Source organism: Sapajus apella, unplaced genomic scaffold (assembly GCF_009761245.1).
Source record: "Sapajus apella isolate SASKATOON/1434 unplaced genomic scaffold, GSC_monkey_1.0 scaffold24, whole genome shotgun sequence".
Classification (NCBI taxonomy): Eukaryota; Metazoa; Chordata; class Mammalia; order Primates; family Cebidae; genus Sapajus; species Sapajus apella.
The window spans coordinates 10,219,615-10,234,824 of NW_022436964.1; the positions used below are offsets into that span (position 1 = coordinate 10,219,615).

Sequence of the window (15,210 nt, forward strand, 5' to 3'; positions counted from 1 at the left end):
TTCCTCCCTCCCTCCCTCCCTCCCTCTCTCTCTCTCTCTCTCTCTCTCTCTCTCTCTTTCTTTCTTTCTTTCTTTCCTTTCTTTTCTTTCTTTCACAGAATCCCTCTCTGTCACCCAGGCTGGAGTGCAATGGTGAATCTCAGCTCACTGCAACCTCCAATTCCCGGGTTTAAGCAATTCTCTTGCCTCATCCCGATTGGCTGGGATTACAGGTGACTGCCAAATGCCCGGCTATTTTTTTTTGTATTTTAGTAGAGACAGGCTTTCTCCATGTTGGCCAGGCTGGTCTCAAACTCCTGACCTCAGGTGATCCACTCACCTCAGCATCCCAAAGTGCTGGGATTACAGGTATGAGCCACTGTGCCCAGCGAATAAACCTATTATTCTTAGAGGTATGGTTTTTTTTTTTTTTTTTGGTTTGTTTGTTTCTTCCTTTTTAGGTATCTTTATTTTAAACCGATAGGATGTATCCTGACCATGGATTGTAAAGGGTTGGTCCCACACTTCACAAGCTCTCCAAGGTCGCTGAATTTAACAGTATCTTTGGGAGGGTGGGTGTGGTAGGCATTAAAGTTGGCTGTAAGTTTAGAAGTGGAATGCATTCCAAACTACCTTTGAAAAGTCCCTTTTATTGAGCATAAAATAAAGTACATGAAGATTTTATCTCCAATCACATTTACTCTATGTTGGAACTTTCTTCAGTTGAGTACCAGATTAAACTGGGGATCGTGAAATACTAGAGTCTACTCATTAAGATGAGGTATGCAGACTAAGGTACGCATGTGGGAACAGAGACTACCTGGGAAGTGGTATATTTTGCTCTCACAGACTCCACTCTAGTGTCTACACACAGTCACTTGCATGTAGTAGTTCTCTCTATGTGGTCCAAGGACTCCTAGAGGTCCCTAAGACCTTTCAGAGGCCCTCAGAGTCCAAATTATTTTCATAATGGTACTAAGATGCTATTTGCTCTTTTGACATATTCTCTCATGAGTGTACAGTGGAATTTTCCCAAGGGTACATGATGAATACGAAATCGTCTAAAAAGGCCATTAAAATACTCTCCCTTTTCAAATACATGTCTGTGTGAGGCAAATTTTCTTTGTATACTTCAAGCAAAACCACTTATTACAAAGGATTGAATGTAGAAGCAAATATGAGAATCTAACCATCTTTAGCCAGACATGAAAGAGATTTGCAACAATATAAGACAATGCTCTGTTTATGAAATTTTTGGGAAAATGTTTGTGTTAACATGTAACAGGTTAAAATGAACTAATGAGTAAATCTTTTTAAATGTCTCAGTTTTAATTTCTTAAATATTGGTAGACATAATTTAAATAAACAAAAGATTTTTTGAACTCCTTGGTAATTTTTATGATTATGAAGGGATCCTAAGGCCAAAGAGTTTCAGAACTGCTGTTTTTGGATATAAGATACCCTGTGGCCAGGTGTGGTGAGTCATGCCTATAATCCCTGCACTTGGGGAGACCAAGGCAGGTAGATCACCTCAGGTCAGGAGTTTGAGACCAGCCTGGCCAACATGGCGAAATGCCGTCTCTACTGAAAATACAAAATTGGGGCCGGGCGCGGTGGCTCAAGCCTGTAATCCCAGCACTTTGGGAGGCCGAGGCGGGTGGATCACAAGGTCAAGAGATCAAGACCATCCTGGTCAACATGGTGAAACCCCGTCTCTACTAAAAATACAAAAAATTAGCTGGGCATGGTGGCGCGTGTCTGTAGTCCCAGCTACTCAGGAGGCTGAGGCAGGAGAATTGCCTGAACCCAGGAGGCGGAGGTTGTGGTGAGCCAAGATCGCGCCATTGCACTCCAGCCTGGGTAACAAGAGCGAAACTCTGTCTCAAAAAAAAAGAAAAAAAAAGAAAATACAAAATTAGCTGGGTGTGGTGGTGCATGTCTGTAATCCCAGCTACTCAGGAGGCTGAGGCAAGAGAATTGCTTGAATCCCGGAGGTGGAGGTCACAGTGAGCCAAGATTGCACCACTGCACTCCAGCCTGGGCAACAAGAGCAAAACTCTATTTAAAAAAAGAAGAAGAAAACCTCCTGATTGTGGAATGGCAGTGAAACTGCCCACACTATTAAAATGGTTTCTCTCTCTGTCTTATTTTTTCACCTTCTATCCCTCTCTCATTCTTTTAGCAAAGGTTTTGAATTTGTCTAAGTTACACATGTGGTATGAGTGTCCACCAAATTTTAAGAAGCAAAATCCAGTTGTGTTTTCTTTTTTTTTTTTTTTTTTTTTTTTTTTCCAGATGGGATTTCACCAAGTTGGTCAAGCTAGTCTTGGGCTCCTGACCTCAGGTGATCCGCCTGCCTTGGCCTCCAAAATGCTTGGATTACAGGCGTGAGCCACCATGCCTAGCCAATCCAGTTGTGTTTTCTTTCTGCTGTGCTATAGTGAAACAAATAAGACAATCTCCATTGTGTATATAAACCTTACTACGAATGTCATAAATAAAATTTAACCTGTAACTTCTTTTTAAAAATATTTCTATTTTTTGGCCAGGCGCGGTGGCTCATGCCTGTAATCCCAGCACTTTGGGAGGCCGAGGTGGGCAGATCACAAGGTCAAGAGATCGAGACCATCCTGGCCAACATGGTGAAACCCCGTCTCTACTAAAAATATAAAAATTAGCCGGGCGTGGTGGCACGCGCCGGTGGTCCCAGCTACTCGGGAGGCTCAGGCAGAAGAATCGCTTGAACCCAGGAGGTGGAGGCTGTAGTGAGCCGGGATTGCACCATTGCACTCCAGCCTGGTGACAGAGCAAGACTCCGTCTCAAAAAAAAAAAAAAAAAAAAAAAAAAAAAAAAATATATATATATATATATATACACACACACACACACACACACACACATATATATATATACACACAGATATATATATTTCTATTTTTTATATTGTTAGAAGTAGAGACAGGGTCTTGATATGTTGCTCAGGCTGACCTCCATCTCCTGAGCTCAAGTGATCCTCCCGCCTTGGCCTCCAAAAATGCTGGGATTACAGGCATGAGCCACTATGCCTGGCCAAACCTGAAACTTATAATAAAGGCTTATCGTCTGAGAGGATGGTAAGTTTCCTAAAAGTCCACTATTTAACAGTATGTTTTCCCCAGGCGTAGTGGTACATATCTGTAGTCCCAGCTTCTCAGGGGGCTGATGCAGGAGGATCATTTGATCCTAGGAGTTCGAGGCCACAGTGCACTGGGATCATGCCATGAATAGGGATCCCAGTGCACTGGGATCACTGCCTTCAGCCTGGGCAACAAGAGCAAAACTCCGTCTCAAAAAAATATATAAATAAATAAAATAAATAAAAGCATAATTTAATGAGTCATTCCAAACAAAAAAAAAAACCAAAAAACAAAAAACCTTTTTAGGCTATGTAGTTCATTTGCATGTAGTACTAAAGTTTTGGATAATTTAACAAGATATTTGGAGCATAAATGAAGACCATCTGTGTACATAGATAACAAATTTGTGAGTATTTTGGAACTTGGAAATTGGAGAGAACTGAGTTCATGTAGGTGGAAAATCTAACCGATTAGAGTGGTTGTACCACAAATAGGCCCAGCATTCGGTTAAATCTCTGCATTTCACTATTGAGGGACAGTTGTAAAGAACACTCATAAAGGAGCCTTCCATTTCATTTTCCTTTTTATCAGAATGATTTAAGATGATCTGAAATTACAAATGTTTCACTTGCATGTTTTATTAGACTGATTAAACCCTAAAGCTTGAGTGACAACTGAGGAAAAGGATGTCTTTCACTGTTATTTTAAAACTGGGTTTTGGGGCTGAGATAATGAAGGCTTTAACCAATTTGGAAATAGGAAGGAAGGGGTATGATATCAATCACTTCACTTTTCACCTTTCTGATACACTCTACTTGGAAGGTTACGGTTGAGTTCCTTTAATCCCCCCTTTGGCTCCAGGAAGGGTTATAAATGTTTTATTCCTTTACTCATGACTTTATATAATCTAGAAATTCATTCTGAAGTTCTATTTTTTTTTTGTGGCTGGGCGGGTGGTGGGGGGATGGACTTTTACTCTTGTTTCCCAGGTTGGAGTACAGTGGTGTGATCTGAGCTCACTGCAGCTTCCACCTTCTGGGTTCAAGTGATTCTCCTGCCTCAGCCTCCACAGTAGCTGGGATTACAGGCGCCCACCACCACCCTTGGCTAATTTTTTGTATTTTTAGTAGAGACGGAGTTTCATCATGTTGGCCAGGCTGGTCTTGAACTCCTGACCTCAGGTGATCCACCTGCCTTGGCCTCCCAAAGCGCAGGGATTACAGGCATGAGCCACTGCACCTAGCCTCATTCTGAGGTTCTAAATGCCTTTGCTTAGCAAAGCATTATGTGAAAAGGTTAGTAAAATTTCTCACGTACCCAGGAGAAGTGGCATTTTAGGGAATTGTAGATTATTTTGTTGGCATTCAATTTTTAGAGATACTGTCAAAAATAAATCACTACCAGCTAAATAGTGCTCACCTTTTATCAACAAAATGAGATGAAGGTGTAAGGTTACTTTGTGTTCTCTGCCTCCTGGACAGAGTTTTATATATATATATATATATATATATATATTTTTTTTTTTAATTGCATTTTAGGTTTTGGGGTACATGTGAAGAAGATATAAGATTGTTGCATAGGTACACACATGGCAGTGTGGTTTGCTACCTTCGTCCCCATCACCTATATCATGGGCATTTCTCCCCATGTTATCCCTCCCCAACTCTCCACCCCCCCCCGTCCCCCCCCCACTTTCCCCCCCCAGACCCCAGTGTGTGTTGCTCCCCTCCCTCTGTCCATGTGTTCTCATTGTTCAACACCCACCTATGAGTGAGAACATACGGTGTTTGATTTTCTGTTCTTGTGTCAGTTGGCTGAGAATGACGGTTTCTAGGTTCATCCATGTCCCTACAATGACACAAACTCATTGTTGTTTATGGCTGCATAGTATACCATTGGTGTAAATGTGCCACATTTTCCCTATCCAGTCTATCATCGATGGGTATTTGGGTTGGTTCCAAGTCTTTGCTATTGTAAACAGTGCTGCAGTGAACATTTGTGTGCATGTGTCCTTATAATAGAATGATTTATAATCCTTTCGATATATACCCAAGTAATGGGATTGCTGGGTCAAATGGAATTTCTATTTCTAGGTCCTTGAGGAATTGCCACACTGTCTTCCACAATGGTTGAACTAATTTACACTCCCATCAACAGTGTAAAACTGTTCTTATTACTCCACATCCTCTCCAGCATCTGTTGTCTCCAGATTTTTTAATGATCGCCATTCTAACTGGCATGAGATGGTATCTCAATGTAGTTTTAATTTGCATTTCTCTAATGACCAATGATGATGAGCATTTTTTCATATGTTTGTTGTCCTCATATATGTCTTCTTTTGTAAAGTGTCTGTTCATATCCTTTGACCACTTTTGAATGGGCTTGTTAGTTTTTTTCTTGTAAATCTGTTTTAGTTCTTTGTAGATCTGGATATTAGCCCTTTGTCAGATGGGTAGATTGCAAAAAATATTCCCATTCTGTTGGCTGCCAATTCACTCTAATGACTGTTTCTTTTGCAGTGCAGAAGCTGTGGAGTTTGATTAGGTCCCATTTGTCTATTTTGGCTTTTGTTGCCAATGCTTTTGGTGTTTTAGTCATGAAGTCCTTGCCTATGCCTTTGTCCTGAATGGTTTTGTGTAGATTTTCTTCTAGGGTTTTTATGGTGTTAGGTCTTATGTTTAAGTCTTTAATCCATCTGGAGTTAATTTTAGTATAAGGTGTCAGGAAGGGGTCCAGTTTCTGGTTTCTGCACATGGCTAGCCAGTTTTCCCAACACCATTTATTAAACAGGGAACCCTTTCCCCATTGCTTGTTTTTGTCAGATTTGTCAAAGATCAGATGGTTGTAAATGTGTGGTGTTGCCTCCGAGGGCTCTGTTCTGTTCCCTTGGTCTATATCTCTGTTCTGGTACCACTACCATGCAGTTTTGATTACTGTAGCCTTGTAGCATAGTTTGAAGTCAGGTAGTGTGATGCCTCCAGCTTTGTTCTTTTTGCTTAGAATTGACTTGGCTCTGTGGGCTCTCTTTTGGTTTCATATGAAGTTTAAGGTGGTTTTTTCCAGTTCTATGAAGAAGCTCATTGGTAGCTTGTTGGGAATAGTGTTGAATCTGTAAATTACTTTGGGCAGTATGGCCATTTTCACGATATAGAATCTTCCTAACCATGAGCATGGAATGTTTCTCCATCTGTTTGTGTCCTCTCTTATTTCGTTGAGCAGTGATTTGTAGTTCTCCTTGAAGAGGTCCTTTATGTTCTTTGTTAGTTGTATTCCTAGGTATTTTATTCTCTTTGTAACAGTTGTGAATGGCAGTTCGTTCTTGATTTGGCTCTCTTTAAGTCTGTTATTGGTGTATAGGAATGCCTGTGATTTTTGCACATTGATTTTGTATCCTAGACTTTGCTGAAGTTGCCTATCAGTTTCAGGAGATTTTGAGCTGAGAAAATGGCGTCTTCTAAATATACAATCATGTCATCTGCAAATAGGGACAATTTGACTTCCTCCTTTCCTAATTGAATACCCTTTATTTCTTTTTATTGCCTGATTGCTCTGGCTAGAACCTCCAATACTATATTGAATAGGAGTGGTGAGAGAGGGCATCCTTGTTTAGTGCCACATTTCAAAGGGAATACTTCCAGTTTTTGCCCATTCAGTACGATACTGGCTGTGGGTTTCTTGTAAATAGCTTTTATTATTTTGAGATACATTCCATCAATACCTAGCTTATTGAGAGTTTTTAGCATAAAGTGCTGTTGAATTTTGTCAAAGGCCTTCTCCGCATCAGTTGCAATAATCATGTGGTAGTCTTTCGTTCTGTTTATGTGGTGAATTATGTTTATCGACTTGGCATATGTTGAACCAGTCTTGCATCCCCAGGAAGAAACCTACTTGATCATGGTGGATAAGCTTTTTGATGTGCTGTTGCAATTGGTTTGCCAGTATTTTATTGAAGATTTTTGCATCTATGTTCATCATGGATATTGGCCAGAAGTTTTCTTTTCTTGTTGAGTCTCTGCCAGGTTTTGGTATCAGGATGATGTTGGTCTCATAAAATGATTTGGGAAGGATTCCCTCTTTTTGGATTGTTTGGAATAGTTTCAGAAGGAATGGTACCATCTCCTTTTTGTATATCTGGTAGAATTCGGCTGTGAACCCATCTGGACCTGGGCTTTTTTTGGTTGATAGGCTCTTAATTGCTGCCTCAACTTCAGCCCTTGTTTTTGGTCTATTCAAGGTTTCGACTTCTTCCTGGTTTAGGCTTGGGAGGATGCAAGTGTCCAGGAATTTATCCATTTCTTCCAGGTTTACTAGTTTATGTACATAGAGTTGTTTATAATCTCTGGTGATGGTTTGTATTTCTGTGGAATCTGTGGTGATATCCCCTTTATCATTTTTTATTACATCTATTTAATTATTCTTGTCTTTTCTTTTTTATTAATCTGGCTAGTGGTCTATTTTGTTGATCTTTTTGAAAAACCAGCTCCTGGATTTATTGATTTTTTTGAAGGGTTTTTTTTTGTGTCTGTATCTCCTTCAGTTCTGCTCTGATCTTAGTTATTTCTTGCCTTCTGCTAGGTTTTGAGTTTTTTTGATCTTGCTCCTCTAGCTCTTTCTTTTTTTTATTTTTAAATTTATCTATTATTGTTATTTTTAAGATGGGGTTTCACCATGTTGGTCAGGCTGGTCTTGAACACCTGACCTCAGGTGATCCACCTGCCTTGGCCTCCAAAGTGCTTGGATGACAGGTGTGAGCCACCACGCCCGGTGTTCCTCTAGCTCTTTTAATTTTGACAATTGAACTAAATGTTTTAAGTGCTATGGGTGGAAAATTTTACATCTGATCTTACGTGGCAGGTGGCAGTTGAAATGCAATTAAAACTTTGTTTCAGCCAGGTGCGGGCTCTCATGCCTGTAATCCAGCACTTTGGGAGGCTGAGGTGGGTGGACCACCTGAGGCAGGAGTTCAAGACCATCCTGGCCAACATGGTGAAACCCTGCCTCTACTAAAAATACAAAAATTAGCTAGGCATGGTGGTACATGCCTGCAATCCCAGCTACTCAGGAGGCTGAGGCAGGAGAAACAATTGAACATGGGAGGCAGAGGTTGCAGTGAGCTGAGATCGCGCCATTGCACTCCAGCCTGGGCAACAAGAGAGAAATGCCATCTCAAAAAAAAAAAAAAAAAAATTAAAAAATACCCTTTGTTTCATGCATAAAATTATTTATTTGTTTATTTGGAGACAGAGTCCTGCTCTGTCACCCAGGCTGGAGTGCAGTGGCACGATCTCAGCTCATTGCAATCTCTGCCTCCTGATTTCAAGCGATTCTCATGCCTCTACCTGCAGGGACTACAGGCGCCTGCTACCTGGCTAAGTTTTGTATCTTTAGTAGAGATGGGGTTTTGGCATGTTATCCAGGCTGGTCTCAAATTCCTGACCTTAAGTGATCCACCCGCCTTGGCCTCCCAAAGTGTTGGGATTACAGGCGTGAACCATCATATCTGGACAGTTTTATGTATAAAATTTTAAAAAATCTTGTGCAAAAGTACCTTTTGGCTATGCATATAAGGTATATATGAAACACAAATGAATTTCACATTCAGACTTGGGTCCCACGACATTTCTTTGCAATTCTTCACCCTGACCTCAGACCAAAGATTGGATATAAAATCTGATTATGTTTTAGGATGACACAAATTGAGACCAACACTATTCCCTTCTTTTTCCTTTGCCTTTAAATTACAACAATTAAAAAGCAAAAAACATCCAGTCTGTGAAGACTGCCATGATAGCTGCAGAAACATCAAAATCCCTCCTCTCAACTACCACAGCCACCACAAATGTGCTGCACTAGTGGCAGAAGCTAGCGCGTTGGCTACTTGTCCCATCAGAACCAACAAACATGGAGGCCTCTCCCAGTGTGCTGGAGAGTGTGCTGCGAAGGAACTGTGATGAGGTTGGGAGTGGGGGAAAGTAAAGTTCGAGATTGATAATTACTTGAAACATTTCAAACTAAGACTGCTTTTTTTTTTTCTTCTGGTGGTTTTGAGATAAGATAACCAGGAGTTGAAGGAGGAAAGTTTCCACATTCTTGTTATCACTGGACTTCCTGTTTACACCTTTGGAGGGAAAATTGTATACATGGGTTCCTGAAGTTCTATTTTCAGCATGTTCTTTGTTGCTCATTCAACCATCATTGGGTTAGGCCCTGGGGCAATAGAAATGGCTGGCATGGGGCCTATAGGAGCTGGAGTTTAGGGAAGATGTGAACCTGTAAACGTCATTAATTGTAGTATGGGAGGAACTGTGAAGGAAATTTGGAGGTCAGGAGGCATTTTTCTATGAAAAAAAAATATATATATGTGTGTGTGTGTGTGTGTGTGTGTGTGTGTGTGTGTGTGTGTGTGTGTCAAGTTCCCAGACCATTAACCAAAAGCCAATTTTTACTTTTGATTTTACTGATTATAATACCGAAGCTTTATTCAGACTTAATAAGTCCCAGGAAGAATTCTAAACCTTTAATTTATCTAGTCCTTTCAACAGTTCTATGAGGTACTATTATTATTACCATTTTAATAGGCACACAGGCATGAAGAAATTGAGTGGTTTGCTCAGGTAGTTCTCCTACCAAGCTGCCATTTAGCCTTTTGAAAGAAGGGAGTGGTTGAGCACAGCTTGCCTACTTTGTATATGTAGGCTCCTCCATTAGATATCCTTTTTGCATCTGTTTTTAATAGTTAATTGGCCTTGAACTTGTCTCAGAGGCATGAAAAATAAAAAATATAAAAAATAGTTCATTGGTGCACATAAAGTTTAATGATATCAGTTTCTTATCTGTTTCCTCCTTTTTATTCTAACTTCCTTGAGAGCAGGAACTTGTATCTTGTTTGCCATAGAAGTCCCAGCATGCAGCATGTAGCATGGAGGCCTGTCTAAAATATTTGTTGAATGAATTCATAGATTCAGGTATTTTGAAATTCAGAATGAAGAATTCTTTGAGGACATATTGACTCCTTGTAATATGTTTGTCCGTGCTTTGCAAAAATTAGGTATTTAGTAAATGTTTGGAGAATGAGTAAATAAAATTGTTAACTTTTTTGAATAGGGGGACAGGCTTACTGATTCAAAAAGGTTGTGTCATTTCTTTCTTTTGTTTTGTGACAGGGTCTCTTACTCTGTCACCCAGGCTGGAGTGCAGTGGCACAATCACAGTTCACTGCAGCCTCGATCTCCCCGGGCTCAAGCAATCCTCCCACTGCAGCCTCCTGGGTTGCTGGGAATTGTAGGCATATGTCACCGTGCATGGCTGTTCTTTTTCCTGTGTTTCACAGAGACAGGTTTTCACCATGTTGCCCAGGCTGGTCTGGAACTCCTGGGCTCAAGTGATTTACCTGTCTCAGCCACACAAAGTGTTGGGATTACAGGTGTGGGCCACTGTGCCCAGCCAGATTGTGTCATTTCTTGTTGAAATAAAAATAAATTTTGAATTATCTGTTCATTTAGTTCCTTTTAAATTCTATGACTCTGGGCTGGGCGCAGTGGCTCATGCCTGTAATCTCAGCACTTTGGGTGCTCGAGGCGGGCGGACCGCTTGGGAGGCTGAGGCAGGAGAATCGCTTGAAACCAGGAGGCAGAAATTGCAGTGAGCCGAGATTGCACCATGCACTCCAGCCTGGGTGACAGAGCAAGACTCTGTCTCAAAATAAATAAATAAATAATAAATAAATTCTATGACTCTGGATTTTCCCAAGTTTATGTTTTTAGTGTTTTGACAATTTAGTGAATGTCTTTTAATACACAGAAAATGTTGCTGGCCATGCAAAAGTAATAAGAGAGTAGAATGACTTAAGATGACTCTGGCCTTGATCTGGGAAGTTTTCCTTGTTTAGAGATAAGTTTCAAATATACAGGAACCTATCAATTAATCTCTGTATTTCTCCCTTCTATTTTACTTAAAAAGGTCTGGACTTTGATCATCTACAGTTCTATTCGGTGATGAGCACTTGTGTTTAGGGTTGGTGCATACTGGACAAGATCCACTGAACTTTTATTGAGGATAGTGTGATAATGAGGTACCATAGCTGGATTTGTAGCACATTTTCTGGCCCAGTGCATTTCCTTCCACAGTAGAATGGGAGTAGATGTAAGAGTGAGGGATTGCATTGATGTGGAGTTTGAAAAGCTCCCTTTTAGAAAGCCTTCCTTCCCAGCATTTTGGGCGGCCGAGGCGGGCAGAACACGAGGTCAGGAGTTCTATCTAGACCAGCCTGGCCAACATGGTGAAAGCCCGCCTCTACTAAAAATACAAAAATTAGCCAGACATGGTGGTGTGTGCCTGTAGCCCCAGCTACTTGGGAGGCTGAAGCAGAAGAATCACTTGAACCTGGAGGCAGAGGGAGGTTGCAGTGAGCCAAGATCATGTCACTGCACTCCAGCCTAAGCTATAGAGTGAGACTCTGTCTCAAAAAAAAAAAATTTAAGTAGAAAGCCTTCCTTTCATCTCTGTGCTAATACCTATGTGTGTATAAAGTAATATGGATGCATATTATTCTTTTATTTATTTATTTTTTTTGAGATGGAGTCTCGCTCTGCTACCCAAGCTGGAGTGCAGTGGCACAGTCTTGGCTCACTGCAATCTGTGCCTCTCAGGTTCAAGCGATTCTCATGCCTCAGCCTCCCGAGTAGCTGGGATTACAGGTGTCTGCCACCATACCCAGTTAATTTTTTTATATTTTTAGTAGAGACAGGGTTTCACCATATTGGCCAGGCTGGTCTCAAACTCCTGACCTCAAGTGATCCGCCCATCTCAGCCTCCCAAAGTGCTGGGGTTACAGGTGTAAGCCACTGCGCCTGGACACGTATTCTTATACCATTTAGAGCCAAAATATTTTTATATTAGGATTAGTCTAAGCTCATAAATTAGTTGGGCTTTATAGTCAATCCAGTGTCCCCTGCCACTGAACCTGTAATGTAGCTTATAGAGGAGCTTGACTATGACGTGGATTCTGTTGAATGGGAGAGCATTTATTAGGTGGAAGAGTGAGTATCAATGTCCCACTTGGATTTAGGGACATTTATAGGCTGTGCAACTTGAAACAACATAGCCAATGGTAAACTATGCTTGCAGAACATGTATCGAATCTTGCTGAAGTCAAATCTCTCCTCTGACACTGTTTCCAGCTTCCTTGAAACTTTAGCCAAGGTGGGACTTGATGGGTAAAAATTTTGAAGTTTAGCCAGATGTGGTGGCGCATGCCTGTAGTCCCAGCTACTCGGGAGGCTGAGGTGGGAGGATCACTTGAGCGTAGGAGTTCTGGGCTGTAGTGCGCTATGCCGATTGGGTGTCCACACTAAGTTCAGCATGAAATGGTGACCTTCCGGGAGCAGGGGACCACCAGGCTGCCTAAGGAGGGGTGAACCGGCTCAGGTCAGAAACAGAGCAGGTCAAAACTCCCGTGCTGATCAGTAGTGGGATCGTGCCTGTGAATAACTACTGCACTCCAGCCTGGGCAACATAGTGAGACCCCGTCTAAAAAAAAAAAATTTTTGAAGTTTAGGGAGCTTGGTATTTATTCCAGAGGATTATGGTACAAGATACAAAAGTGACTTTTATTTAAGACGATACATCAGTTACATCTTTACTTGCTTGCTAGAGGTTTGTTCAGGTAGGGCTTTTGTTACTCAAAGTGAGACTATGGGCATATTAACTTTGTGTGTTGTTTAACGTTCACATTAAACATTTAGGCTTATTTGTGCCTATGCTGTCTGTAATAGAAATTGGTAAATGCTTAGCCTGTGTGGGATTGGTCTTGGCATTTTAATTAGCCTTCATGATACTTAAGTGTTTCTTACCTCCTGGAACTATTATGGTTACACTGTTTTGTCACATAATTAAAGTAGAAAATAATGACACTTTCTTTTTAGTCCCAGAAATCCTGGATTGAAGGAGTATTTGACAAGAGAGAATGTAGCACAGTCATACCCAGCTCAAAAAATCCTCACAGGTAAAATTTTCAATTACATTCTTCTTTTAAAAGCAACACTACCTGAAGGACTGTTTATAGAAACTTAGGAATATGACTTGTTTAGAAGATATGATTATATCTATAAAGTTAGAATTTTCAGTGTTTATTTCTTTCACTTTATAAAAATATTACATGATTGTTGTAGAAAATCTGGGAAGGACAGGGACCTCACTATTACTCCAGTGTCTGTGACAGTGCCTGCCACATAGTAGGCTCTTGATAAATATGTTTAAGGAATTTAACGAAGTATAAACAAGTTATTCTTAATGCCATCACTGTTAATATTGTCATGAATTTTATTCTACTTGATGCTTCTGTTCCTCTTGATGAGGGGATAGATGTTACGGAAATATCTCGTTTTACATCCATTTCTCTGGGTTGGAATAAATTGTTTACAATTTCTGAATATTGAGCATTCAAAATGTTGCGAATGTTTTTTATCCCCAACTAAAATATCTGTGGCAAATAGTGACTGGTATATTTTAGTACACTGTGCTCAGATTAGACGAACAGGCAATTTCAGTTCCATTTTCCTTCCATAGACTTTATTTTTATTTATTTATTTTTATGGAATGCTTTATGAATTTGCATGTGCAGGGGCCATGCTAATCTCTGTATTGTCCCAATTTTAGTATGTGTGCTGCCGAAGCGAGCACCTGTAGGCTTTTGGATTGAGCAGATAATCAGCAGCAGAATGGAATGATTTGAGTTAGACTACTGAGTTCTTGACAACGCTTTGGAAGCTCTACTTGCAGAACAAAGGTCAAAAAAGCAACTAGTGAAAGATAGGGGAAGAAAGGGCTATGGAAAATTCCTCTGGGTAATCAGGTCTGTGAAATTAAGATTGAATGACATTGCTCTTGGAAAAATAAATTAAAAGGAAAATAGAAGAGCAATATTTTAATTAAGGGAACCACTCTATTTTTAGATTTGTTTGTGCATTAGGCCTTATATTCCTGTAAAGTTTAGAACTCATAACTATGTGCTTATGAAGTGTAGCATGGTAAGGTTTTTGAAATTCTAGTTCTTTGGGGATGCCTGGAATAGTGTTCCTTGCCTTTGTTAAATATTTACTAGTCCCACCCTTACTGAATTACCTATGATTTGTAAGTCCTGTGATTGGAAATTCTCATTTTACCTGCTTACAAAATGTTTATAGTACGCCAAGATAACCTTGTTTTTCCCCTTCATCTTTTATGACATCATGTGATGGTGGCTATAATAGAATGCAAATTGATTCAGGTGGCTCCTTTAGTGTCTGTGAATAAAAAACTTTTTTTACAATAATCTTGAATCTCAAAAAGAAGTGATAAAATTACTAAGTCTTTTATCAGCTCATAGACTGAAGAAGGATATTAATGATTGTAATTTCATGAATGTTCCAAGGCATGGTATACTTTAACAAGTGAAAAAAGTCTCTATCTTATGGGATTGTAAATAATAGTTAATGGATGATTATGGCTATTTCTTCTATGCCAACCTTTTTCTTAGATCCTAGTAAAATTCTCAGAATTGTAGATTTTAGGCAGTTTTCTTCATTATGTTGCATAGGAAGAAGTTGATAATTCACTATTTTAAATATTGATAAAAGTTTTTCTCTTTTATTGATTCTTTTTGTAGCTCCCAATAAGAAACAAATCTGATAGACTTGATTATAACATCTTTTTCCTTCTCATTTTCAATTTATTGTTGAAAAAAAGCTTCTGAGAAAAGGCTTTCCCAAAAGTCTGCAACAGGAAAAAGTAAAAGTCCTGAATATTCATTTCTGAATAACTTAGAGTGACCCTTATTTTATGAACATTACCTTTTCTTCCATTATTTTAACTAGAACTCTCTGTTAATACATCTTGACACACACACACACACACACACACACACACACACACACACACACTTTTTGAAACAGGATCTTGCTCTGTCACCTAGGCTGCAGTACAGTGGCATGATCTTGGCTTTCTGAAGCCTCCACCTTCTGGGATCAAGCAAACCTCTCACCTGAGCTTCCTAAGTAGCTGGGCCCACAGGCACACATCAGCACCCAGAGCTACTTTTTTATGAGACAAGGTCTCATTATGTTGCCCAGGCTGGTC

At 40.1% G+C, this 15,210-nt stretch overlaps 1 protein-coding gene and 1 pseudogene across 8 annotated transcripts in view; one reads left to right on the top strand and one right to left on the bottom strand.

The window, feature by feature from the left end:
• The window catches only part of TRPM6 (transient receptor potential cation channel subfamily M member 6), a 167,325-nt gene that overhangs the window by 16,667 nt on the left and 135,448 nt on the right, over positions 1-15,210 (top strand). For all 8 annotated transcript variants that reach the window (XR_004272629.1, XR_004272630.1, XM_032290908.1 and 5 more), the window contains one exon: positions 13,020-13,099. Coding sequence is in view for 5 of the 8 variants with exons in the window: in XM_032290908.1 (XP_032146799.1) it covers positions 13,020-13,099 (80 nt within the window). In the remaining 3 variants the exon portion in view is untranslated. Of the gene's footprint in view, positions 1-13,019; positions 13,100-15,210 lie in introns of those variants that run through there.
• LOC116559935 lies at positions 13,682-13,776 on the bottom strand (annotated as a pseudogene).